The following is a 25,750-nucleotide window of genomic DNA, read 5'->3' as shown; positions in this document are numbered from 1 at the left end:
CGCGTGCTCTCCGTGAAGGTCCTTAGAAGGACCGCACGTCCCCCGTGAGCCCTGCAGAAGGACAGTGCATCCCCGTTGACCGCTCTGGCCAGAACATACACATAACAAGGTTATCTACAAGTAAAAGCTAATTAAACCAAAATCCTTTGGTCATCGAGTCAAGGTACAGCATAAATAGAGCTCGTACACCCTCCATGCAATGTGCTATAAAGGTGTGTGATCTTTGATCAGGGTGAGGCGCCCCAGAATGGCTCTTTGGACTGACTGGGTGTCTGTTCACTCTTTGGACTTCCTTTGAAGGGTGCAATTAGCGGCGATGGTGGTTTGATGATGGGAGATAGCTGTCAGCAAACAATCTGCCCACTCTCTACTCACATCACCACCTGAAGGTCAATAGTTACTTAGTCCAACTGCAGTGCCCCAAGTCCACCTCCTCGCTAACACTTTTTAATTTCCATTTCAGTTGCACTTTTAGGTAATCTCCTTATCTTGTGCGCTCCCCGTATGGCAGGGATGTGCTGTAGAGTGACGCCTTCAGACAGCAAATTCAAACTGTGCTGAGTAGCGTGGTCATGTTTGTTTAATGTGAAAGCTTTTTTGGGAAATGTCCAACACCAAATATTGGCCAGATCCAGTGAATCATTCCCATTACTCTTGTTTGTTTTCTACAGCCAGTCCTAGGGCCAACAGCCCTCTGCACTGAGCAAGACAGATGACAACTGCAGGATGCACAATTTCCTTTAATGATTGCATCAGGCCCCTCTGTTCTGTTACTGTTTTCTACAGAAACCACACACGCCAGCGAAGTAACTACAGTACCATACTATAGCATCTTGTGGTAGAGAAATGCAGGAGGTAGGGGACATCAGACAGAGAAATGCTGATACCGGGGCTATCATATGCAAAGAAAACCAAATGAAAAACTCAACACAGCTCTTGCATAACTGCAGATCTTGTACCATTGTGGTTAAGACCTTTAAGTGCTGTTCTAATAACAAAAATTAGTAATTAATTAATTATTGCATATATACTGCAGAAAGCAACCTTCTTCCAGAAAACTATTTACAGACTATTTGTCATCCACCTGCAGTTAAAAAAGCATGATCTTAGATTCTAATAATACATTTTTAATGGTTATTAGAGCCATTAAAATATTTCTTATGGTTTCTAATCTGTATTTGAAAATTTAACAAGCATTTTAATTGAACTTTGTAATATGAAAGTTGAAAGTGATACAGTTCCACGGAAAAGTACTAGACAGGGTGAATAAAGATAGTGATTGTTTAAAAAAAGCCAAACCAAAACAAAGACAGAGTAGAAGACAAAATGGAGAGAACAGAATGACGAGAAGAAAGAACATTGTTAAATTTATTTCAACAGCCTCTAAATTGTCCATGGAATAAAAAGCCATGGGTTTACATAACACAGGACATGGAAGTCTGACTGTTCTCATAAAATTCAGCCAATCAAATCTTTACTGTCTTAACTCTGATGTCTGTAGAACAAGGAAATAATTTGTATATTGTTTTATAGATTTGTGTAGAGTAGTTGTGGGGGAGATACAGTAATTGCTCTTGGTGTGCTCTACTTAGAGGAAAAAACCTCATCTGTGCAGGAGACAACAGTCTGAGAACACAAAGAACTACCAAAACTTTAACATTACTCATAATCTTTTTGAAGTGCAGAAAAATAATTTGATTTCTCACATTATATGAATACCCTCCCCACAAATCTATATTAAACAAAAAGATCAGCTAACAAAGCAAAACATTCTATTACCTTTGCTATTATGCTGCAGCACAGGATGAGAGAAGCAACAACCTGTGACTGATGGCAGTCACATTGTGTAATATGCTACTGAAAGACACCACTGAAAAGTAAAGTACAAAAATTACATAAAAATTACTTACACTTATTTCCCTAATGTTGACAGATACTTAGGTCATAGTATTTAAAGACCATACAAGTGATTTATTGAAGAACAAACTAATTTAATTCATGCATCAACTCAGAACACAGCACTTGTTTTTTTTGTTTGATACAGTCCAGTAAAAATATGGAAATACAGAGTAACTTACAGAAAATATTTTTAAATATTTTTCTGTTAAAATATTTAAAACTTGTATTCCTCAGAGCAGTGGATTTTTGTGGTTATATGCTATCAAATAATCTTTTAATGTCATACCTTAAAATGAGAGCTAAGAATGTATTCTGAAATCTTGTAATAGTTCTCTCAAACAGAAATGCTGCTGAGTCATCCTTACTTGATAAATATTTATGCTGCATCTGCACACACATATGGAATAAAGTAACATTTTAACTTTTTTTTTTTTCTCAGCATCAATAAATCTGAAGAAAACATTAAGCTTCTGAAGCCAAGCTACCTTAAAATTTGGGAGACAGCTTTACTAACTTCAGTTTTGTCTTAGCTGCAGCAGAGTAACCCAAAGCACTTCACTATTACTTACTTACGGGGACTTTTTGCAATTTCAGTTGCAACTTTAGCAGTTTCACTTTTGCTTTCTTCCTCACAGAAAGTAATATGCATTCTGAACATCTGTTGTAAAAGAAACTGTATTATACATTGTGAAACTGCTTGGAAGGGGCCACATACAGAAAATATCTACAAAAGACCATTCTACCATCGGATGCATATATTACCTGATTAATTTACTGGGGGTCTGCCCATTACATTCTTTCCCTGGCCAACTCATAAGAAAATACACAGATGCTTAAAGAGGAATTGTCTCTTCACAGTCATTCCTAATTTTAATCTGTTATTTTCTCTTTGCTCAAGCAGATGTCCCTAATAGCACGTATCTAGAAATGTTTAAAAATATTTTTAACTGCACAGTCCATTTGAGCTTGCACGTGAACTACCTTGCATAAAAAGAAAAAAATTATGTAATTAGTTTTGGATAATGTAAGTTTCCTAATTCTAGTAACTTCTTCTAAATTTAAACACGAACAATATTTAAATACAACAGAAGTTATCTCATTTCCAATTCCCTTTTAGCCCTGCTTAATTCTTATGTTCCAATCCTGCAGTCTCAAATCTACTCTTAAATAACCTATGGGACTCGGTGGGTTGAGGTGAATGCATGTGTAAGTTTTACTTCTATCAGCAGAACATTAGTTTTGACTTAAATTGTCATCACATCTAACATAGAAAACAAATGCAAATATACTTTATGACCACATATGTTGCCATACATCCTCTGGCTATGATGACTGTGTGGTCTGTATAGTGCATTGAAATACAGCATAGAAAGGGAGCAGACCAGGAATCCCAATTCAGAAGGGCTTTCGGGTAATTTCCATTTATGGAATTTACGTGGAATGTTGTAAAAATTTAATATATATTTTATTAAAAGTATATAAAATTAGAAAATATATTTTGAGAAAAGCAAAATTCTACAAAAAAGCATGAAGGCTTTTTCCATCTATAATTTCCATCTGAATATTTAACATCTGACATAAAATGACTACTGAAAATAAGTATTTGAGATTTTTGGACTGTGTGGATGTTGTATGCCAGCTTCTAAGGCAACATGAAACTCCTCATCCAGAGTCCAAAAAATGTAGGGAGACCCTAAAAATGTAGCAGAAGCATTTCCGCACACTGATTTCAGTAGTCAAGTTTGTGCAGAAGTGATTCCACTAGATTCATAGGGTACCTTTTTGAGGCAACAGAAACTTGTCACTTCGTGAGTTTTTTGACATCTTCCAGCTCTTCTATAGGTTTCCATTTCTGATGGATTGTTAATAGCTGGAAGAAATTCAAAGGAAAATATGAAAGAAATTAGCAAAATCCCAGCGAGTATTTACTCCACTCCCATCCCTCCCCATATCATACATCAACTATCAGTGAAGAAGGATTTCTGGTAGCTTTACATTTTCCTTTCTGAAGTAAGCAAAAATAGCAACTGATTAAATATTTAATAATTTGTTGAACAAAATCACTTGGATATTCAATAAGTAATAATGCCAAATAATTTTATTTTCCCTTATCCCAGATGCTCTACTAAACTAAGATTTTTTTTTTTTTCCCTTCAGGCTGCAGTACTCAAAAACATTCTTAGTCAATTTTGTAATTCAGGAACAAGGCAAGGGTAAACAGCATTTCCCCTGTACTCCAAATTCCCACCGTTATCAGTGGAATTAAGTAAATGGATGTTGGGGAGGGAACCAAGACTAACCAGATGTACACCATAAACTGAGGATCAAACCTAGAGTGTAATAGCTGAATCCCTATCATTAAGTAATACAGGAAAGATTACTTTATGTAAAGTAATGAATTAAGCAGTTAGTTCTACTTTTAAATAGATGTATGTCAGCTTTACAGTTTTTTTCCCTCATTAGTATTTTGCTAGTTCTTACACATTTAAATAAAGTTATTATGTTGGAAAATGTATGCCATTTGTACTGACTATATTATTGGTACAAATTACCTTCTGAGGTTTGGTAGGATCGACAGTTTCCCACGGTTCTGGATTGCCACTCTTGTTAATGCTTTAAGAGAAGATAAAGCAAACATGTACTATGTTTTAAGAAAAAGGTATGCAAGATCACACCTTATATAAGCAGTCTATTATCAGTAGAACTATTCATGGAAGTAAGTAGTTCCCTGAAACACAAGTTTACAGGTTTGGGCATTTCTGTTCTAAATTCTGGGTAGGAATCAATGATGGCTTGCTTTATTTGCAGCTTCCAAATCACCAAACAAGCCAACACTGTTCAAGTATAATGTGTTATCATAAGGCAAGCAAGCTGCAAAATCAAAGTGGAATAAAGACACAAAGTAAGGGGATTCTTACTCTGACAGCTAAAATGTCTAGTCCAATCACTTTAAAATAAATATAAAAATTCCAGAAAGCTTAAAGCATATAGGACTTAGCTCCAATCATTAGCCAAGCCATTAAAATACTAACGTATTGTAAGTTCATATTATATTCTTATAAAGAACAGCATTTGATAAGTCAATAGCCTGGTTGCAATTTCTCTGCATGTTGTCTACCTATCTGATTATTTGAAATTCTTCATAAGAACATTTAAAAACTATTACACTAAAGCAAAGAAAAATATAATCTATTAAATCAAAAGAAATAATTTGGACTATACTCCAAATGAATTAATTTCTCTGGTATTTACAATCTGCAGATATCTTAGTCATTACAAGTAGTCTGGAACATCTACGTGGAATTTTTTTTTTTTTTGGTGCAGAACATGATGGTCAAATGCCTCTGTTGAACAAAGAAGGTTAGGGCAAACACCAAGCAATAAGTATTTTGCTTACATCACATCGGATTTGCTGAATATGGAATAGGCAGAAAAAGAGAGCGCCCCAACTGCTGCAAAGGACACCACTCCAACCAGGGGAATGAGCTGAAAGACATAAAATGTAGAAAAGAGTTTAAGAACCAGTGTTCTGGCCACAGAGCCACGAGTAGGGGGAGTGAGAGTTACAAGGAATTACGGTGTGATTACCTGTTAAGGTATATTACCTCTACGTTACTATATTTCAATGCATGAATTTCAACTTACAATGTCCCTTGCTATCACAATTTGCCCTACAAGGTGCTCTTTATTAAATGGCACCTGCTTGAGCCAGCTGGCATCACCCTGCCAAAGGGGGTTATCGCAAAACCAACATCTCTGGCAAACTTACTTCTTTTTTCGCTTTTAGTATCTGGAAGAAGCTCGCGTTCATCCTCGCTGCAGCTACGGACCTGGAACAAACGGTTCCCTGTTACCGTACCCGGGCCAGGACCCCCCCGACACGGCTGCGGGACCCCCTCCTGGCTGCCAGCCCCGGGGAGAGAGGGCACGACGCCTCCGTTACCTGGCGGAGCAAAGGACCGGCAGCGCTGCTGAAGGGCACCAGCGCCGGGGCAGCGTGCTCTCCGCGTTATATACGCCCAGCAAAGCCCGTGAACGTCGGCTCTGCCCCAAGTCACGTAGGCGGGACGGCCGCCGCCGCGCAGCGCCCCACAGCCCGCACCCCGAGCCAGCCGGCGGGGAGGGAGGGAGGGAGGGAGGGCGCCCCCTGGCGACCGGCGCGGGGAGCCGCTCGCGGGCGGGCAGGCGCGTAGGAGCGCACCGAGCTGGGGTCGCACGACGGAGCTGCCGGAGGCAGCGGGGGACGCGGCGTGTGCTCTTCTCGCTTTCTTTCTGCAACTCCTCCTCTCTCTGTTACTGCATTACTCAAACCTTGCTTTCCCATTTTTCCTTTGTCGTCTGTCCCCTTCTCCAGCCAGTTGCCTAAAGAACAGCATATCTAGGCAATGCGCAGTCAAGGCCTTGGCCTGCCTCTTTTCAGAGCTCGGCAAGGCGTGTATAGCAACCAAAACAGGAGGCCAATTTCACTCTGTCCCCTTTTGCTGCAACAAAAATTTAACCCTGGCCCAGGCTCCCACCACTCTACAGTGTTACACAGCTCCAATCACTTCCCAGTACCCCCATCTGAGAAGACCTCCTACCAGGGGGAGGCTGGAGGTGCACGCTGCCAGCAGCCGCCACCTGTAAATCTGTTTCTCCCTTTCCCTCTTGCCCACTGGAAAGCAGTAAAAGGAAGGAGAGGCGCCTTTGCTGCATGCTCTGCTGGCTCCCTGTAGCGAGGAGGGGACATGACAATTAGCTCTTCTGGTCCTTCTAGGGAAGGAGTACAGAAGTTAAGCAGCAGCATCTTTGGAATGAAGGAGCCGACAGCATTTTGCTGTCCTAACAACTTTCAGGTCTGCCAACTCTAAAGCATCACTCTCAAACTCTGGAAAGCAAAACAGAGAGTTACCTTGAAGGTTTTCATACTTTATCTCCAGCACTGCTGCTAAAGAAACCTTTCGGGTGTTTGGGAAATTCAGTGGCACTGGCCTGCAATAAAGCAGCAGGATGGTCCTTCCTTAGGGAACGGTGATCAAAGCCACCGAGCTGTAGGACAGTCATTTATATCTGAACTCCTTCCTAACTTGCAACGGCTTCTACTGCTCCCCTTTGCCCTCCGCAGTCACTAACTGCCTTGGAATTACTTTCATGATCCATCTCATTGTAAACCACACTGTAGTGCAGTCCCTAGCGTCCCTGTTATAAGAAAAAAAATATTTGTTAACAGGTTTATAATGTAAAAACCTCAGCTGAAATAAGAAACTATTTTTGACAGTGGAGTATTTTGTTCAGAAGCATTTTCATGGGGAAAAGGAAAAAATAGTTAAAAACTTCCTACCCTGGTATGTTAAAATGCACACGTACATATATGTAATAACCATTTCCTCTGATATATCTGTGTATTTAAGAAGATGACCTACTAAAATATTTGACAAATATATGAGTGGGGAAAAGAGTTCTGCAGAAACTGTTAGAAAGCAAACTCACTTCTCTAAAGAAGAAATTATTATAGTTTGAATTGATTACAGACTTAGTATCTGCTTCCTCAATCCAAATATTTGTACAGTAAACAGTAACTGATCTAAAATTACTCCAGAAAACCCAGACTCCCAAACTTACAATAAGGTATTAAGCACTGACAGCCTTTTCACTGCAACTGTATTTTGGAATCTGCTTGTAAGAAAGTAAGCACATACATACGCACATATAAAACACCTTACATTTTATATAGTATGGGACTTACTCTTATTTAACATTCTGAAAGCTTTTCTATTTTTTAAATATTCACTGTCCTTTGTAAACTTCAGAACACATTTTAAATTAAATATTCTTATTATGCCAGTGTTTGTTCTGAAAACTAGGAAATCTGCAGTTACACTAAGCCATTACACAGTGCTTTATCTAAGTATCTCAAGTACTCATTTCATCAGATGGAAACCTAGCCAAAGCAAACAAGATTTTAATTCATTCTCCGTTATTGAAATCACAGAATTTTCACAAGTGAAATTTTACTGTATTTCATACACAGTATATACAAAAGCAGGAAAGATGTAAGCCATTGCAAAGTCTTTATAATATACTTAAAAATACCTATGCCACATCACTCCTTTTGGATTCAAGAGGCTAATTCTTGATTAGAAATTTTTTCATAAAATTCCAAGTCTTTTAGGTTTAAGGATGGTTTTACAGTCCTCAATGATTTTACAAAATGCTCGTGTTTTACAGCAGTTGGTTCAAGTCCATTCTCTTGCAATGCCAACAAAGCAGCCTTTAAAAGAAAAAAAAACCAAACAACTTTAAGTGCTTATGTTTTAAGTTGCAAAGAAGTTACTGTAGGTATTGTAAAATATTTTACATGAAACCAAATTTTGGATGAAGCATCTGAAAACAGTATTGTATAATTTATGGTTATTTAACAATAGATAAATATCAAATAAGATGATTATAACTTTTTCATTCACTTTTTTGCCTGGATTAGACAATATATCCTTGAACACTTGTATTTTTTGATTCTCTTCCTAGTCTTCTCTCTTCTCAGCCTAGAGAGGAGAAGGCTCCAGGGAGACCTAATAGCAGCCTTCCAGTACATAAAGGGGGCCTACAGGAAAGATGGGGAGGGACTGTTTATCAGGGAGTGTAGTGACAGGACGAGGGGTAATGGGTTTAAACTAAAAGAGGGTAGATTTAGATTAGATGTTAGAAAGCAATTCTTTACTGTGAGGGTGGTGAGACACTGGAACAGGTTGCCCAGAGAGGTTGTGGATGCCCCATCCCTGGAAGTGTTCAAGGCCAGGCCGGGATGAGGCTTTGGGCAACCTGGTCTAGCGGAGGGTGTCCCTGCCCATAGTAGGGGGGTTGGAACTAGATGATCTTTGAGGTCCCCTCCAACCCAAACCATTCTATGACATTACATGCAAATTTCAGCTAAAAAATGCTGCAGTTGCTTGTAGTACACAGAATACAACTCATCTAGATGTGAGCTTGGATTAGAAAGGGCCATGAGAAACAAGTAAATTATCACAGAAAGCCTTTATTCTTATTCGGCTTTTTTAATTTAAAGAATTAACACTTGTTCAGTTTTTCTGTTTACTCATTCTCTTTATATTTTCATTACAAATTGTGAAAGAAGCCATACTACAGATGGCTTGGTAACATCAATGAGTTAGCTCTCTTTTTTCATTGAAAAGTTTCATTTACAGTTTATTTCACAGATTAACCATGAATATTTCTTACCTCCTTGCACAGATTTTCAATATCAGCCCCAGAGAAGAGGTCTGTTAGGACTGCCACATCTTCTAATGACACATCAGTAGCTAATGGAATTTTTTCTGTGCAGATTTTCAAAATGGAAAGCCTTCCCTGTAAGTTGGTGCATATTATACAAGAAAACAAAAAAAATCTAAACAAACCAATAATTAAACCCTCTCCAAAGCAGTACCAAATTTGAAATTAGAACTAAGGAAAATCCAGAAGAGTATCAAAACCAAAACTACATGTTTTGGGTGAAAGAGTGAATAAAATGCTATTAATGGAGATAACCTAACCATAAGAGTAAGTATATATTACAGTCTGTTACTCACAGTTACTCATTACTTCATGAGAACACATTATTTTAGACTGAAGAGTCTATATTTGGCCTTGGGTCAACTCTTTTTTTTTTTTTTTTTGGGGAAGCTCAGAACAAGTAGCTACACTACCCTTGAGAACAGGGCACAAGAATGATTTGAAGCAAGGGCAGACAACTTGTTATAGTACTTCCTAAATTGCAGCTTGATTTTGTAAATACTGAACTATTCCAGATTTCATCTATTTTCTATATGCAACAGTATAACTACATACACCAGTTAAAATGTTACTGGTGTTTAAATTACAAATGTAATTATTGCTTTTTAAACTTTTTCATTGTACCTTGAGTTTGGCGACTGATCTTCAGTGAATCATCCATCGTTAAATATATTATAGGAATATGTCCCCTTTGCTCTTAAAGTAAAGTATGCTGGCAATTAATATCTCTCCATTTAAAGCCACGAATGGATTTGTAATACATCACCTTCAGATCCGGAGGTGGAATATAGATCACCTTGTCTAGCCTTCCGGGACGCAATAAAGCATCATCCAACATATCTGGTCTATTTGTTGCAGCAACTACCATGAAATCTTTGTTCAAAGTTTCCTGAAACTCTAGCTGAGTAAGAGACGATATAAACAAATCAGTGCAACATGGTTAAGATAGATATTATCTAACGACTTTAGTTAACTACTAATGAGAAAAGGGGAAGGGTAAAAAGATGATGTATCTTTACGTGTAGTTATTTTCCTGTCAATATTAATATTTTATTTTTCTTGAGGTAAAATAATGCTTTGGTGCAGGCCAGATTAGGTGACAAAGAAGAAATATAGTTAGTATCTGCCTTGATGATAGATACACTTTTCTTTGGCCAGATTGTTATGTAACAAAGACCTTTTTTATGCAGAAATTCAGTATCCTACAATTCTGAAACTGTTTTCTTCTGTTTTCCCCCAGAGAGTATCATAATATTAAGACAGAAATTTAAATACAGAAAAGCTAAATATTAAATGTTATGAGCAATTCACTGAAAAATCCAGCTGCAACTTTTTGTTTAAATAAGTAACTGGTCATAACTGTACTGGTTTGGTATAAAGCTGTAGGGGAAATGCTTATAAAAAGTAAATTCAGGAAGGAACCTGTATAATAGTAAAACCAGCAGAGTTAGTCTAAAAAAAATCACCTTAGTGTCAAGGAAGAGGATTTTTGTGACAGAAGATGAACACCAACTAGTAATGCTCATTAGTCTGTGTGGGTATTTTGTTCAAACAAACGAAGTCTCATTGAGGAACAGTGTATGTAAAAACAGTTAGCAGCCTATATAGGGTATTTTCTAAAAACCAGAAATTACAACAGAGTAGAAGAGCATTTTGCGTATTTTTAAGCTTGAGGATTTTAAGTTTAAAAAGTGTGAATGCCAACAACAAAAATTTTTGGAACAACTGGACAGTATTTATCATTCTTCCTATATAGAAAAGGGATCATAAATACCTTTTTCTCCTCGTCACTTTGTTCTTGACGTTGACCCTCAAGCTGTAGTTTGCTTCCTCTTCTTTCTGTGACTTTCAGCCCAATACCATCCAACTCATTGAGAAGAACAGAAAGAACCCGCTCTGAGACACCATGGCCAGTTTTGCAGTGTGACCGAGATCCCAAGATAGAATCAATCTCATCTAGAAATATTATTGCTGGAGTATTTGCTCTTGCTTGGCGAAAAATCTTTTAAAAAAATATTAAAGTAAAAAGTTAATGCAGACATTCTATCAGGTAAAGGTAAAACCACCTATTTACATACACTTTTACTTACTTAACTTTAAAGATACATTCATAAAGATTCATAAGAGCTGTTCCAGCTTATGTTTACTACAGGCAAATTCTGCTTCTTATTCAAATTCTTAAATGAACCGAAAGCAAAAGGGTAGAAATACATAGAGTCATAGAATCTTAAGGTTAGAAAAAACATCTAAGATCATCAAGTCCAACTGTCAACCCAACACCACCACGTCTACTAAACACCACCATGTCCACTTTCAAAGTGTAACACCGGTATCATTCTCAGTTTATATAAATGTGAATCTGTAAGCCATTTCCATTTAATAATTAGATGAGAGCTTTAACTATCATCTTTTCAATAACAGAATTTAGGCCTAACTAATACTTCACAAAAATCAAGCAAAAATAAACTATAGACCTTACACAAATTAAAAACTGTACCTGAGACAAAATCTTCTCTGAATCTCCAACATAAGGTGAGAAAAGGTCAGCACCACTCACAGAGAGAAAGGAACAGTGACAACTTGTGGCCACAGCCTTCACCAGTGTGGTTTTGGCACACCCTGATGGTCCATAGAGAAGAATGCCCTTTGGATGGGACAGGCCCATCCTAGCAAACGCCTGAGGAAATTTCATAGGCCACTCAATACTCTGTCAATACATAAAAAAGGGATGAAATTCTTAGTAACAAAACTAGAGTTCATACGCAATCAGTAAAAATGCTGAGCACGTTATTTCCTCTCCTTGGTACAAAAATTAATTTGAAATCAAGAATACTAATTTGCTCTTCCTTCATATAATGCCCCCCTTCTTAAAGTTTCCTCACCATCTCAAACAGAACAAAAGGCAATCCTTGAGAGATGATATGCAAGAACCATCTCTGGCTACAAATTCAGGAATGGACAAGTTACCTGGCTACAAGTTAAGGGTTTTTCAGCTACTGAAAAACATGCTTATTATCCCATGATATGCTTGGTGGTGATATCTTGTGACTGGAAGATTTCTAACTCACAAACATTGTAATAACTTAATGGTATTAAAATGTTTAAAATACAACTTATAATCAGGTAATTTGGAAAAGAGTTGATTTCCATGATGCAGCATACATAGTATTTCAGAGGACATGGTTATTAGAAACTAGCTGTTTATCTAATTTGTTTTATATGTTACCTGTTTTAACTTTAATTTCACATCTTCAAGACCACCAATTTGCTCCCAGGTGACAGGTTTACACTCTGTTAGCCCAATTGCACTTCGAAAAGAGGATGGCTGAATTTTTTTAAAAGCTTCTTGGAAATCTGCCATGTTAATCACTATTTCAGTTGAATCCTGAAGAAACCCAGATAAAGCATATTAACAATATTCTTACATAACAACATATAATGCTGCATTTATCCAAAACACTTCACAAAAGGCCAAATGCCACTAATAAAGAAGCAAATTCCTGCCCTAACAAGCTTAAGCACTGCAGACACAAAGATGTAACACGAAGTAGAATATATTCCCTTTAAGGGCAAGTTTTTACACAGGAAAAAAACAATTTTAACAGAAATTAATGTTTTAGAGAAAACTACTGTTTTTCCCTAAATTATCGCTCCATTACAGAGTGATCTGCTAAATCAAATAGTACCCAGTTTCAGGGTACTACACACCAAATCCTAGAATCTCTTGAATACAAATAAAAATGTTCTAACATCCATTTTCACCACATACTGCAGAAAGTAAGGCACTTTATCTCAAATAGGCTATAAAATATCATTATTAAACTACAGATGCAGTAAGAGAACTAAGATGTACTTTACAAAGGTGCTTGCAGTTGTCAAGGCAAATAGACCATCTACTTATTCATTATTTTCATTTGTCCATCTATTTCTTTTGGGGATACCAGACTTGAACTATTTTATTATTTTCAGTATTTGTAAGGTATCTGGAGGAGATGGAAGTTCTACAAATACAATGCTTTCTTTTTTTCTACCCCTGAGTGAAGACAGAGGGTTCTAGCATTCTCTGTGAATACTCTGACTCTGGAAATTTTTCAAATACAGCTTTAAATTTCTGCTCAGCCCAAATATAGATAGAAGGAATGTAGAAGGAATAGACAGATAGAAGGAAATAGATAGAATGAATATTAAGTTGATAAAAGGAATATTAAGAAATAGATATTATGGAATTAGAGAATTGCTAAGAAGTTAAATTTCTGTACACTGGGCAGTTATATACCTTGTGTCTACAACATTATATCCAGCCATACAACCCAAGTGATAATAGTTATCATCAGCAGTTACATATTTATGTGTCAACCTAAACTTTAATTTGCAGTTATTATGAAGAAGTATAATTCTAAGTCGCCGATAGCTTCAAAAGAGAGCTTTGGTGGACATGATAGTTTAGTTTGCCAAAAAAAAAAGACTAAAATCTCTGCTTTGTACAATCCTAGAAGGATAAGGATAAAACCTTTTGGCAAAGCTTTTCACCCAGAAAGAAGAAAACAGTCTTTTCAGGTGAGAACTGAAAGGACTAGTTAAATGATGTATTTACTTTTATAACATATGTGGTGGTTTTCAGTATTTTAATTTGTGAGTTCTTCAACTTGTTTACTTTTCAAGCAAAGCCATGTATGAATGGGGAAAGGGTGGTACATATTGTTAATGACATTCTGCTTGACTAATTTGCAACCATACCAAATAGCTGTGGAACACAGCCTGCATAGCAGCTTCTCTGCAGAGTGCTGTAAGGTCAGCTCCGACATACCCCGTTGTCATTTCTGCCAGTTTAACCAAATCAACTTTTGTAGAAACTGGCATACCAGATGTAAGCAACTGCAGGATAGATCTTCTTTGCGTAAGAGTTGGGGTCCCAATAATAACCTAAATAAAATATAACAAACAAAAGATTTAAGTAGATATTTTGCTATATTTTTCTTATAGACTTAGGCAAGCAACTTTGTTTTATACTGCTTATTGAAGATTTATACATACTTGGACTACAACTAAAGAATTTTATGAGAAACTTATTAGCAGCACTATACAAATGACAAATATTTTAAATATCTGTCATTTACAGTTACTTTCCAAGTGAACAGTGTTTGTATAAACAGTTGTTCATAAGACACTGTTAGCTAGTGTCTATCAAGTCCTATTTTAAGGTAATTTCAACATAACACTGAAATAATAATTTCCTTGCATCATAAGGACTGAATTAGATTAATCTGGACAAAAAAAATAGTCAGTTAGATAAACATTCACACATTATTAAAAACTTGATTAATTACCACCATAAAATATATGTCAACAATCTATGAATCCTGGAAAATAATGAAAATTATAATCATGAGAGCATTAAAGAACTTCACTAAACTGGATGACCCAGGAGTGCATAAGCCAGCAAAATAAACAATACAAGCAAAAGCACTGTGTGTTGCATAACTGCATGTGTTCTTTCTTCTTTTGACCATTAGGCTAGCAGAAGTTTTCCAGAATAGACCTGGCCTCTATTACTGAAATTTGAATAGAATTTTTGACACAACAGTGTCCATCTCCTCCAGCAGTGTTACTACTTCTCTGTCAAAATAAACTTTTAAGGAGATGCATAAATCTTCAATATGGGATTTAAATAGGAAAAATCGAAGTCTGTAATGCTAAGCATCTGTAAGCAAAAGAAAACCCTCGCAAACTGGTCCATGTCTCTATGATAAAGCATAAAGACTCCCCTTGTCCATTTTCGAGTATTTGGAGCTCTCAGTTTCCTAAGTAAAATGTGCTCCCTACCTTACCCAAGTTGCAGCAAACTAAAGAAAGAAACAGGACACATCTCAAGCCTGCAGAATCCCACTAAGAAACACGACTAGTAGACATTAAAAAAAAAAAACTAACTACCCCCTGCTCCACCTAAAAAAGGAAAGAAAAAGAGAACATACGAATAACAGGGTTTGCTTACCTCTCTGTCAAATCTGCCAGGTCTTCTCAGTGCAGGGTCTAAGGCATCAGGCCTGTTTGTTGCTGCTATAATGACCATCTTACCCTCACTACCTACAGCATCCAGTAGCGTTAGCAACTGAGCAACAATACGATCTTCAGGAGCATTGTTTGAACTCCTTCGCTTTGGGCATAAAGAGTCAACTTCATCAATAAAAAGAATGGTTGGGCCTTCATGTGACATTTCTCTGCCTTTTTCAAAGACTCTTCGCAAATTGTCTTCACTTTCTCCTGGTCTTGAACCATAGAGGGCTGGGCCACTGATGCAAAGCACATATGCACCCACTTCTTTTGCTACTGCTTTTACCATAAGAGTTTTCCCTACACCTGGGGGCCCTATTAATAGCACTCCATTAGGGACAGAAAGCCCTAGCTTCTTAAAAGTTTTTGGAAAGCGGAAAGGCAGATCAATCATTTCTTTCAAAGACTTTCCCACATCATCTAGTCCCGCAATTGAAGTTTTTGCAGTGTCTTCTGATAAATGTCTGTACCATTCAAAAGTGACCACTTCCTTAATTTTTATGCTTGTTTGGGGGGTTATCAGTCCAGCTTCATCCATCAAAGAGTCTACAGACAGTATTTCAATGTGCACCACGGGATTTTCGAGACTTAGGGCAACAGTAACAACATAATGAAGTGAAACATAAACATTTCTTAGCAATTCTCTGATTGTCTCCTGCAGCATTGCTCTGGAAGTCGACTTTTTCAGTGCAGAGCTCTTAAGGACCACTTTCACAGTCACCTTTTTTAACTGGCGATACGCCAGAAGCTTCAGCTGGCCAACATTCAGTGTGAGGCCCTTTAGGTCCCTTGCAGTTACACCTGCGGTTTTGCACGTCAGATCAACCTGCAGGTACCCGTCCACCAAATCGTGCCTGGGCCACGCCGTGCACAAACAGCAGCCGGTAGGCAGAGAGATCCTTAGCGGGGCGCCGATTCTGGCTCCCAGGAAGGAGAGGGTGGCAGGTCCCATCCTGCACCTCTGGGTGCCTTCATCTCCCGGATCCAGGAGGAGCAGCTTTAAGGCTGCCGCCTCCATCGCGGACTTGCGCGGCGCTCCCTCCGCGAGAAAGGGTAACAGCCCTCCTCCTCTGCGCGGCCCCGTCCAGCTCCTTACTCACCCCGCCTCGCCCTCCCGCTCCGCCAGCGCCAGGCCTGCCAGACCAACCGCGGCCGCCCGCCGCTCCCACCCCGCAGCCAACCGGCCGGGTCCGAGTAGCTCCCGCGCAACTGCCGCCCCGCGCTGACAGGCGACCACAGCGCCTCCCGCGCATGCGCCACAGCGGAGCACGCGCACTGGGCGGGAACGCTGCTTTCCCTCGCGCGCCTGCCTCAGCAGTTCCTGAGGGTGTTCCTGTCGGAGCGGCTGTGAAACCACTCTACCTTGAGGTGATTGCTGTCTCCTAGTGATGGGCTACCGAGCTGCGAGCTCTGTCTCGACTTCTTATACCCTCTTTCCACAGACGAAATGGATTGACCCTCATTGCCACTCGGCTTGTGCTCCATAGAGCTGGTTTTGGGCTCGCTCGCCTCCCTCGTTTCCTGTCCTCAGCGCCTCCTGCTTGTCGGGTTGGCGCTTCTTAAATATGTTCCAAAAAGTTGGGCTTCCTCTTTCCTGTGTCTCCTGTTAGTGCTTCACTTGACTCAGGGCAGTACCTTTTTCACCAGCGGTTGGGGTTGAGTCAACTGTAGGTGCTGGCTGAGAAAAACAAGTGGGAAACTGTGCAACTGACTCGAGAATCTGCTGATACAAGTAATTAGGACACAGATATTTGTTCAACAGTTGGTAAAACTGCAATAGTATGTTGCTCTGACAAATGCTCAGTCAGCGTTTAAGAAAAATTGTATAATTTTTTTGTTCACCACCTTCTTAAATTGTTTCATGAATTGTGCAATACTTCTATAAAAACCTTCCAGGAGATCTGTCAGCATTGTGGGATACAAGATAAAATCACAATCTATAAAATTTAGTATGTGCATGATTCTATTCTTAAAAGCAGCTTCATTGTAAGTAAAGTTACGCATATACTGAATACATACAGGCTTCATTTGAGACCACATACGTACAAGAATTAGGATCTCAAATACGTAACACTGGTCAGACATAGTTATGCTCACAGAAAGCATAGAGAGGGTGGTTTATAGCACGATGGTGAACTGTCCAGCGTGTATTTTGAAGGCCTCTGGAGGGGAAGCGTAAGGAAATCTTTTTGATGTGTCCTACTTAATCACATTCATTATTGAACTGGGTTGTACACAAAATAATTTAGTAAGCCATATGAACAAAAGCAGGCAGTGTTAACAGAGCAAGTTCAGCTAATTTTAAATGCTGAGTAGGAACTCAGAAGAAAGGTGTAGGGCTGAGCAGTGTGAAGACCAGCAAGCCTTCTCTTTATGCCTAATTATGTGCAAAAGGGCTTATGTTCTGTTTCTTTTCAATTCATGACCAAATTTTCTCCTTCAAATATTTATTTTCTGTTCCTTTTCTCCTGGATACCTACTTAATATTTCTTTTCATAGCATGCTTTTGTACTGCACATGTATGCAAATGCTTATATGGAATATGCAGACTTATTAGGTATTTAGTGTGGGACAGACTAATGTCTGTCTAGAGAATGTACAGACAAAAGATTATAAGGAGCTTTCATTCCAAGAAAGAGAATGTATTTTCAAGCCAATGTCTTATAAACACATTCTCTTGTTTTCTTTCTTTCCCTCAAAGGTTCTCATAAACACGACTGCCCTCCAGTACATACTTAATTAAACAAAAAACATGCTCTGTTTAAAATGGCAGATTTGTGTTTCAGAGTTCCAAACTGTAAGTGGTAGACCCTCTGCTTGGTTTTAAAAAGTTGTGTTTAGGAAAGAAAAATATGGAAAAGTGCATATTTGAAATGAGCTCTGTGGTTTATATTTATATATAGTTATTCTTTGTAACAGACTTATTGTAACATCTGGAAAAATCTGATTTCTTATGAGAAGGAAAACACCTGCAAATCTAATCTTGAGTGACAAAGAATTCCAAATAATAGTTGTTAGAATTATTGATTTGAGCTTCTGTTGGCTTTAGTGATGACAAGTTCAGGTCTTCTTGCTGATTTTTTAATGACAAATGCATTTGCTTTGCAGTAATCCAGCTATTTTTCCAATTAAAATTTTACTTTGATACAGATTTGCATAAATATAATTGGATAAGTAGCACAGCAACAGTCTCTTTTCCTTCCTGCCTTCTGTTTGTCATAGTTCCATGATCAGTTTAGGCAGTAAAAGAGGGCTTTCCACCCTTTATCAGCTTCATTATATAATTCCTGTCCTTCCTTTTAATAAGAAAAGTATCAGTATGGCAAATACGAAGAGCTTGTTTGGTGTAGTATTATTTTTGTTTTTTCTTGGTGAGTTAATTAACTGGCAGTAAATCTTGATTTTGTGCATTTCAGTGCCATGCAAATGCTTGTGTCAGTGCAAAGAATGGCTTGAAATGGGCATCTGGAAGAGGAAGGAGGGCTGTGACCTCTTTTGGTTGCAGTTCCAACTTTTGTAATCACATTGATTGTGGAAATGCAGGGGATAGTTTGGGGGAAAAACAAAACAAAGGCATGAGCCTGCTTGGCAGATATCTACCAGTAATAATTTTTGAAATATGAATGAAATACTTCTTGTTTCACAAAAATGTGAAATGGGAATGAAGTACTAATTCATTAAACACAGTAGTCTTACGTAAGAATAGTTAATTTCACAGTGTTGATGAACACTGCTAATATTTTTTGGTTTATTCTAATTATCTATAAATTAGTTTGTTACTAAGTATAAAACATACATATAACAATAACACACTTGGTGTCCAACATAAAAACTATGATATTGTTGCTTGATGTGCACATCTCAGTCAGTGAATTTTAACTTCAATTTTTAACTGTAGTATATTGTTGTAATAGTAAATATTTTACTTTAAGACATTGATAGTTCAGTTCTTTTTAGTATAAGGTAGTGGAGCCCAAAAAACCACTAACATGACCTTTTGAAAATGCTCAGGATTGGCTTTTTTTGAGCAAATTGTGGGATCAAGACCTTATTTATATATTTTAGTGGAAAACATTGCTGAGTGACATTGCTGTGCTTTGGAATGCATACCTTTTAATAGCCATGCTCTTGAACCATTTACAGACCCCAAAATTAACAGTGACAAAATGGCAAAAAGGTATTCCACCAAGAATCTAGTTTAAACTGTCAAAATAATATAAATAATGTTTTAAATCATTTTCTTACCATTCACTAGATGGCAGTTGATCATCAGGAATTGCTGATTTCTCCTTTCAGATCTGATGATTTGAAGGGAGTAGTCGTCAGTTTTTGGAGAAATCAAATATTATCCAGCATTGTCTTCACTCCATTTCTAATATGAAACTGAAAAACCAGCACAGTGAGTGTTCAGATAATTCTCAGCTTCATTACTGTTTCAGCTTTTTCCTGTTGGGTTTGTTGCTGTTTATTTCCAGGGGAGAATGTTCTTTTATTCTTTGCTTTCATATTTAGTGGGCCAGGTTAACTTATTTTTAAGGAGAATGTACAATACTGTAAATATTCTAAAAAGAATATTTCTGGTTTTCTTTTGTATATATGTATTGGTTGTTGGTAGAATAAAATAATGTTTGAAATTCCCAATTATAACTCACAAAATAAAAATAACTGTGTCTTGGTATAATAATTCCCTGCATACAAAGTAAAGAAGATATTAAGCTGATGATATTTTTTCTAAGTTTGACTATATCTAGTATGAGAACTGAATTTTTTTATTTAAAATTGTAAAATTAACAGTGTCTTTAACATTGTCTTTTTTAATTGTAAATATGCTGTGATTGTCTATTAATCAAATAAAGATATCTCAAAGTGAGTAGATGGCATACATATACTTTAGGGCAGGATTTAATATTTGTGGAGGTTCTGTGACTAAGTATAAATGCTGTATTATGCTTATCTAGATATTGCACATTTCAAACACCAGGTTCTGTTATAACAAAACTTCATAGATAAATTGTGAAGATGTGCTTAGAAAAGGAGTGGAAAGAGCTTTTGTATGACTGCATGTGTTTATGGCAGGGCCACCCTCAATGTGTTTACTTCATTTGCTAGTGAACATCCAATCTTGTATCTTTATACAGAAAAAGTTCCCACTGCAATTAGTAGGAATTTTGGATGTGCAAGGCATGTGAGGTTAGGCTCTGCATTTCTCAAAGAAGAGCGTGGAAAATCTCTGCCTGCTGCCAGAAAGCTATGGTGAAGTTACTGCACCTTAGATAACATTCATGCTGCATCTCTGCTGGAAGTTATTGCTGTCACTGCAGATGCATCAGAAAAAAACGTGCCTGCGCCTGAAGTCTTCCAATGGAAACTCAGTTGTCTTAGCTTAAGTTGCCAAGAAAATTTTTTTATGCTAAGACGCTACATTTTCTTGGGAGTGGCTTGAGGCCCAACTGCACATTGCATTTTCTTGACATTTCTTTGGGATGGTAACCTTTCCAAGAGGGAAAAATGGACAGCAGCAGATAATTTAACAAGACATATTTTTCAATTTGTCAATATTTGTCTTTAGCACCTTTTGGTTACTGCTCAGGGATGCTTGGTTATCTGTTTCAGCATAATATATAATCCAGTGGTTCACTAGATCTTATTTAGGATGTGGAATAGTGAGATCCTTGTGTAGTATTCAATATAGGAATGAGAGCAAACTGTGAAGAATTACAGAAGAACCATGCAAGACTGAGGGACATAGCAGTAAAATGGCAGATAAAATTCAGTATACATAAATGTGAACTGCTGCACAAAGGGAAGAGTGATCAAAGGAGAGGGTCACTTTTACAGCATCAGGATAGATGATTCCATGAAAATGTCAGCTCAGTGCTTGATGTGCAAAAAGCAAATCAAATGTTAGCATTAACTACAAAGGAACAGAGAACAAAACAAAAACCATCTCAGTCCCACTGTTTAAGTTTGTGGTTCACCTGTACATTAGGTATCGTGTGTACTTCTGATCTCCTTTCCTCAAAAATCTGTATTAGAACTGGGAAAGGTTCAGAAAAGGCAACAAGAATGATCAAAGGTATGAAATGGCTCCAGTGCAAGGAATGACTAAAAGTAGGCTGTGTCTCAACACAGAAAGAAAACTTTGAGGTGGCTATGGAAGAGATTTGCAAAACTGTAATTTGGATAAGAAATACCTGTTTTAAGGGTCTCTTCCAATGCCAGAACAACTGATGCTACTCAGACCTGTGTTCAAAACAAAGAAAAAGAGGTAATGCATTGCACAGTGGGTAGTAGATCTGTAGAACTTCACTGAATGATGCTGTGGATGCAAAATGGTATGTAGGTGCAAGGGGAGACTGGACGAGTACTCAGAAAAGAATGCTGTTCATGAGAGTTCTCAGGATTGAAGACAGCTGCATGAGAAGAGAGCTCATAGAGGATTGCTGAAGAACCACACTCCAGTTGGTGTCAGAAACTTCTGCAAGCTGAAATCATTGGAATCTGGGAGTGTATGAGAGAGGAGGTGTCATGCATGCTTATTCTAACCATGTATTTCTGACCACTGTTCTCAGTTTTTTCTTTTTAAAGACACAATCGTAAAGCATCACATTTTTTTTTCTTAAATTATGCAAAGCATTCTATAAAAATAATTGGTTTCAGGCATATAAAATATTAGGTACATGTTCTGTATTCACATTTTCTCTCATAGAAAATCCCACATAGCAGTTACACAGATTAGTGTATAGTTTATATAGAATAGTCTTGAAGCTTTCTAGGGATTTTCCCAAATGCTTTCAAGGAATTCCCACTGTGGTTTCTAGGAATTTCCCTTGTGCTTTTAAAGAATTTTCAAGAATTCTCCTTAGGTTTAATAAGAATTTTCCTGGTGCTTTCTGGAAGTTTTCCTTCCTTGCTTTGTAGAGATTTTTGCCAATGCTTTCTAGGAATGTTCTATTTTCTCTTCTGCCTTCTAGGGATTTCCTGAGTGTATCCTAGGAATTTTCCTGGTGACCCAGCACGTTGCCTATGCTTTCTAGGAGTTTTCCAAGTGCATCCAGGAATCCCCTCTGTGCTTTCTAGAAAGTCTTTCTAGAAGAAGAATTTCTAGGAATTCTCTCTGTGCTTTGTAGGAATATTCCTACATTCCAGGAATCTACCTAGAGCAATCTAAGGATTCTCCCCAAGCCTCAAGGAATCTTTGTCATGCCTGCTTTGAAGAGCTGGTTGAGTAGGAACAGAACTTGAAGTACTTGGGTATGAAGATAGTTGTTCAGTAGATCTGTTTTCCCACCCAGAACTTGAAAAGTGTTTAACATTTTTTTTTAGACTTCTCTTCCTCCATGCAACAGTTATGTATTGTACTTCTTTCTCTCTCTTCTTTCCTCTGGTTCAGATAGGTAGATTTTCTTTTTTTCTTTTTTTCAGGTTTTGTGATAGGTTATATTGCTTTCTTCAGAACAACTATATTGCTGCTTCGCATATTCACAGAGTATTCATATCAGACTCTCATTTAGACTGATTTTTAGAGCAGGACTGTATATATCATTTAGTCTTAAGTTGAAAACTTCAGATAAGATCATATAATTTACAATTTTTATTGATAGGAGATCAGTAAAAGACATTGATCTGCAAACAAATATTTGGAATATAGTGATAGCACAAAGACTAAGTACTGAATCAGAATGTCATTAATTAAGAATGACTTGTATGTGAAACACCTGTATTAACCTAGCTAGCATCACCTGCACTCAGGTTGTCATTTTTTCAGGTACTTGCTTTGCTTAATCTACTAGTCAGTATACCTTTGGCTCCTGATAATTGGGTTTTTTATATTTAGGTTCAATGCTGTAAGGAAAACAATCTTTTGTCCTTATTTGAAGTATTTTATGAAATTTGAAATCCATTTTCTTTGCAGACTTACATAAATGCATTAGCAATGAATCCAGTTGTATTAGCATGGGAAACAATCTGCTTTTAGGAAGGGAAGATCAGTGGTTAATTATATTAGAAAGACTTTGGTGGGTTTGTTTTTGTTTCCTTTTGTATCCTTTGGTTTTGTTCCTAAAACCTGTTGGGGCTCAGAGTGCCCTGACAGGCCTAAATTACCCTGACCAGTCTCACCTGGGGCCTCCACCCACACCTCTGCCCATGAGCCCAGGAGCTCTATTTAAGCTCAGGCCTGGGTCTTTATTTTGTGATAGGCCTGAGCTGTGTTGTAGGTGTGTCTGTCCTCAGAGTTAGTTATGGTGTAGTGATGAACCTTGGTATCTGGGACTGGCCTCTTGGCTTGCCTGTAGACCTGTCTTGTTGCCTTGGGTTAGCCTGATGGCCTAGACTCCTGGCTATTGCTCCTGGGCCTATATTGCTTAGGTACTGTGGGCTTGGGCTTGTGGGGCTGTGCCTTGCCAGCCTTGTTATCAAGCTTGGCTTCTGGTTTCCTATGCCTTACAGAGCTGCTGGTCCTTGTTGTTCTCTGGCAAGATCTTTTTCACAGTGTTGCTGATGCATGAATGGTATGTAGCAATGTGTATGTTGGAATTATTCTTTAAGAGTATTGATTTTCTTGTTTTGGAACTTAGTTACTGGTAAGGTTTTATATTTTATTTGCTTGTTATCCAAGTTTTCAATATGCTGTTGTCAGTTGGTACGAGTGTCTGCAACTATATTAGAGTTTCTGAGTAGATACTCTATGCTATCACCTCTTGTTACTTATTGTTGTAGTCTCCTGTTTGTATACCTGTATTCAAGCTCTTACAAATTTCTTGTATTTGTGCATACTATCAAAGATAGATGATAAATGACTTTTCTACTGTCTTTAGATGGCTATATTATGTAAGTTATGGTAATATACAATGCTATATGCTGGTCTCTTTTGTGTGTGTGTACTCTGACTTGCTTGATATAAAACTGTGTCTGTGGTGCTGGCTAAATATTACTTAAACAATTTGAGGCAAAGAATCACATGTACTTCTAGACTAGGATCCTGGAAACAGTATACTTGAGCCTTCTGGATGCTTTATACTGTAGGTGTTTAATAATAATTGTACGTTGCAATGCTGATTTCTTACTCCCTAGTCTCACGTTTGCTGCTTAGCATTGCTGACCTTGGGACAGCTGTTTTTGTCTCTTAACTTATTCATTTAATATGAAGTTTTTTCCAAATTTTAAGTTGATTCTTTAAGTCTGTCCTGTATTTTTTTATCAGATGCTGATAGTTTCAGAAGTAGAAGTGTAAATCAGGAGGTCTTCATCTGAGGATGATCCTCTTAAAGAATAACCATGAGTAGCATTCCTTTAAAACTGGCTGAAAATCTGAAGCAAAGGACATGTGTAGCAATATTGACCATTGATAATGAGACTAAACAAAGCTTAAAGAAAATGTAAATGCTACTACAAATTACTGTAATTCTATCCTTTGTCAAAAGATACTTATATAAAGACCTGTGATGTACAAATAGTTATTAAAAATATATAATATTACAAACTGTTCAGAAAAGAAAAACACAATTGTATGGGGGAAATGGTTGACGCAATATAGAAAGAATATGAGAAAAATAACCTAATACAACTATGAATATTAGTCATACTTTGTCTGGATTGCTAAAGGCTGGTCCCTGTAATTATTCTTTATCTTCCCCTTTTTGTTCTCTTTGCTTTTACATAAATAGCTTGTGAAGCTTCTCATCTTTCACTCCCCTAAGGAGCAGAGATGGGAACTGTAAGTTATCTTTTTGTTATTTTCTTTCACTACCTGAAGAAGTACTTAATTAATAAGCAAAGTTTCATGAGATGAGCTTAACAGCTTTCCATTGTTGAAGAAGAGGTAGTTCTGTTCCCACTGAGTTCTCCCACTGCTTCCTTTGGTCAGCCTTAATACTTGCCTAACTCCTTTGTCACTTGATTCAACATGCTAAACTGACAGTGAGCTTTTCTTTAACTTTGTGTGCATGGTGTTGATGAATAATTGGCTCACTAAAGAACAAGATCAGTGCATGATGGGGAAAGCTAGGAGGTGAGAAAAACATGATTGCTCCTTTTGTTTGCAGTGAGCTGTTGGATTGGCATTACCTACTGACTGAACAGTACCCGAAAGTTTTTTTCCATTCCTTCTAATAGCTCAATATTTAGAGTGAGGGAAAGCAAGTGGAACTGACTGAAGTGTGAGGAGTGGGTGAATAACAGCTCCATTTTCTGGCAACTGGTGAAGTTTAAAAGGAACACCTATAAGAAAGTTGACTTTTTAATGAGAATATTAAATTCAAAATTGCAGCTCAGAAAAGATAAGCATGAATCTTGTGCTCCTCTAATCAAGATGTTTATTGCCCAATATTCTGTTTGTGTCTGTTTCCCTTTTCTCTTGTTCTAAAACTGTCCTAGGAACAGTTTTGTGAAAATTGGTACTTTTCACGAAATAATTTCAATTCAGTAACTGTATTTTTGGAGCAATGTCTGACCAGGTCTATAGCTGGTTTATGTAGAAGAACCCTGTTGATCTGGAGTTTTATTTTGGATGCTTGTCTAATTGGTAAATGCA

The 25,750-nt window shown here is 37.6% G+C and overlaps 3 protein-coding genes across 4 annotated transcripts in view; all 3 read right to left on the bottom strand.

Moving 5' to 3' along the window:
• Window positions 1–4,493, bottom strand: part of BLOC1S6 (biogenesis of lysosomal organelles complex 1 subunit 6) — a 41,211-nt gene extending 36,718 nt beyond the window's left edge. The window contains exons 1-2 of the mRNA XM_054837600.1: window positions 4,452–4,493; window positions 3,678–3,769 (exon numbers count right to left, since the gene is read on the bottom strand). Of these exons, the coding sequence (XP_054693575.1) occupies window positions 3,678–3,723 (46 nt within the window). The 5' untranslated portion in view covers window positions 3,724–3,769; window positions 4,452–4,493. The remainder of the gene's footprint in view (window positions 1–3,677; window positions 3,770–4,451) is intronic.
• C10H15orf48 (chromosome 10 C15orf48 homolog) lies at window positions 1,356–5,974 on the bottom strand. Of its 2 annotated transcripts, XM_054837604.1 has the most exons (6): window positions 5,843–5,974; window positions 5,669–5,729; window positions 5,297–5,385; window positions 4,452–4,512; window positions 3,678–3,769; window positions 1,356–2,557 (listed from the first exon to the last, which is right to left on the bottom strand). In XM_054837604.1, exons 2-5 carry the CDS (start codon window positions 5,708–5,710, stop codon window positions 3,701–3,703), a joined length of 261 nt encoding a protein of 86 aa, XP_054693579.1. In that variant the 5' UTR covers window positions 5,711–5,729; window positions 5,843–5,974; the 3' UTR covers window positions 1,356–2,557; window positions 3,678–3,700. The 2 variants fall into 2 exon arrangements, with proteins under 2 accessions (XP_054693579.1, XP_054693578.1); XM_054837603.1 differs by having other exon boundaries at window positions 1,356–3,769.
• Window positions 5,975–7,869: 1,895 nt separating this feature from the next.
• Window positions 7,870–16,453, bottom strand: AFG2B (AFG2 AAA ATPase homolog B). The gene is made up of 8 exons (XM_054837512.1): window positions 15,158–16,453; window positions 13,903–14,088; window positions 12,392–12,550; window positions 11,663–11,872; window positions 10,940–11,167; window positions 9,932–10,066; window positions 9,115–9,240; window positions 7,870–8,149 (listed from the first exon to the last, which is right to left on the bottom strand). Exons 1-8 carry the CDS (start codon window positions 16,232–16,234, stop codon window positions 7,997–7,999), a joined length of 2,274 nt encoding a protein of 757 aa, XP_054693487.1. The 5' UTR covers window positions 16,235–16,453; the 3' UTR covers window positions 7,870–7,996.
• Between the last annotated feature and the right edge of the window lie 9,297 nt (window positions 16,454–25,750).

The sequence above is a fragment of the Grus americana genome, chromosome 10 (genome assembly GCF_028858705.1).
Source record: "Grus americana isolate bGruAme1 chromosome 10, bGruAme1.mat, whole genome shotgun sequence".
Taxonomy (NCBI): Eukaryota; Metazoa; Chordata; class Aves; order Gruiformes; family Gruidae; genus Grus; species Grus americana.
This window is presented reverse-complemented; position numbering and strand designations above follow the sequence as displayed.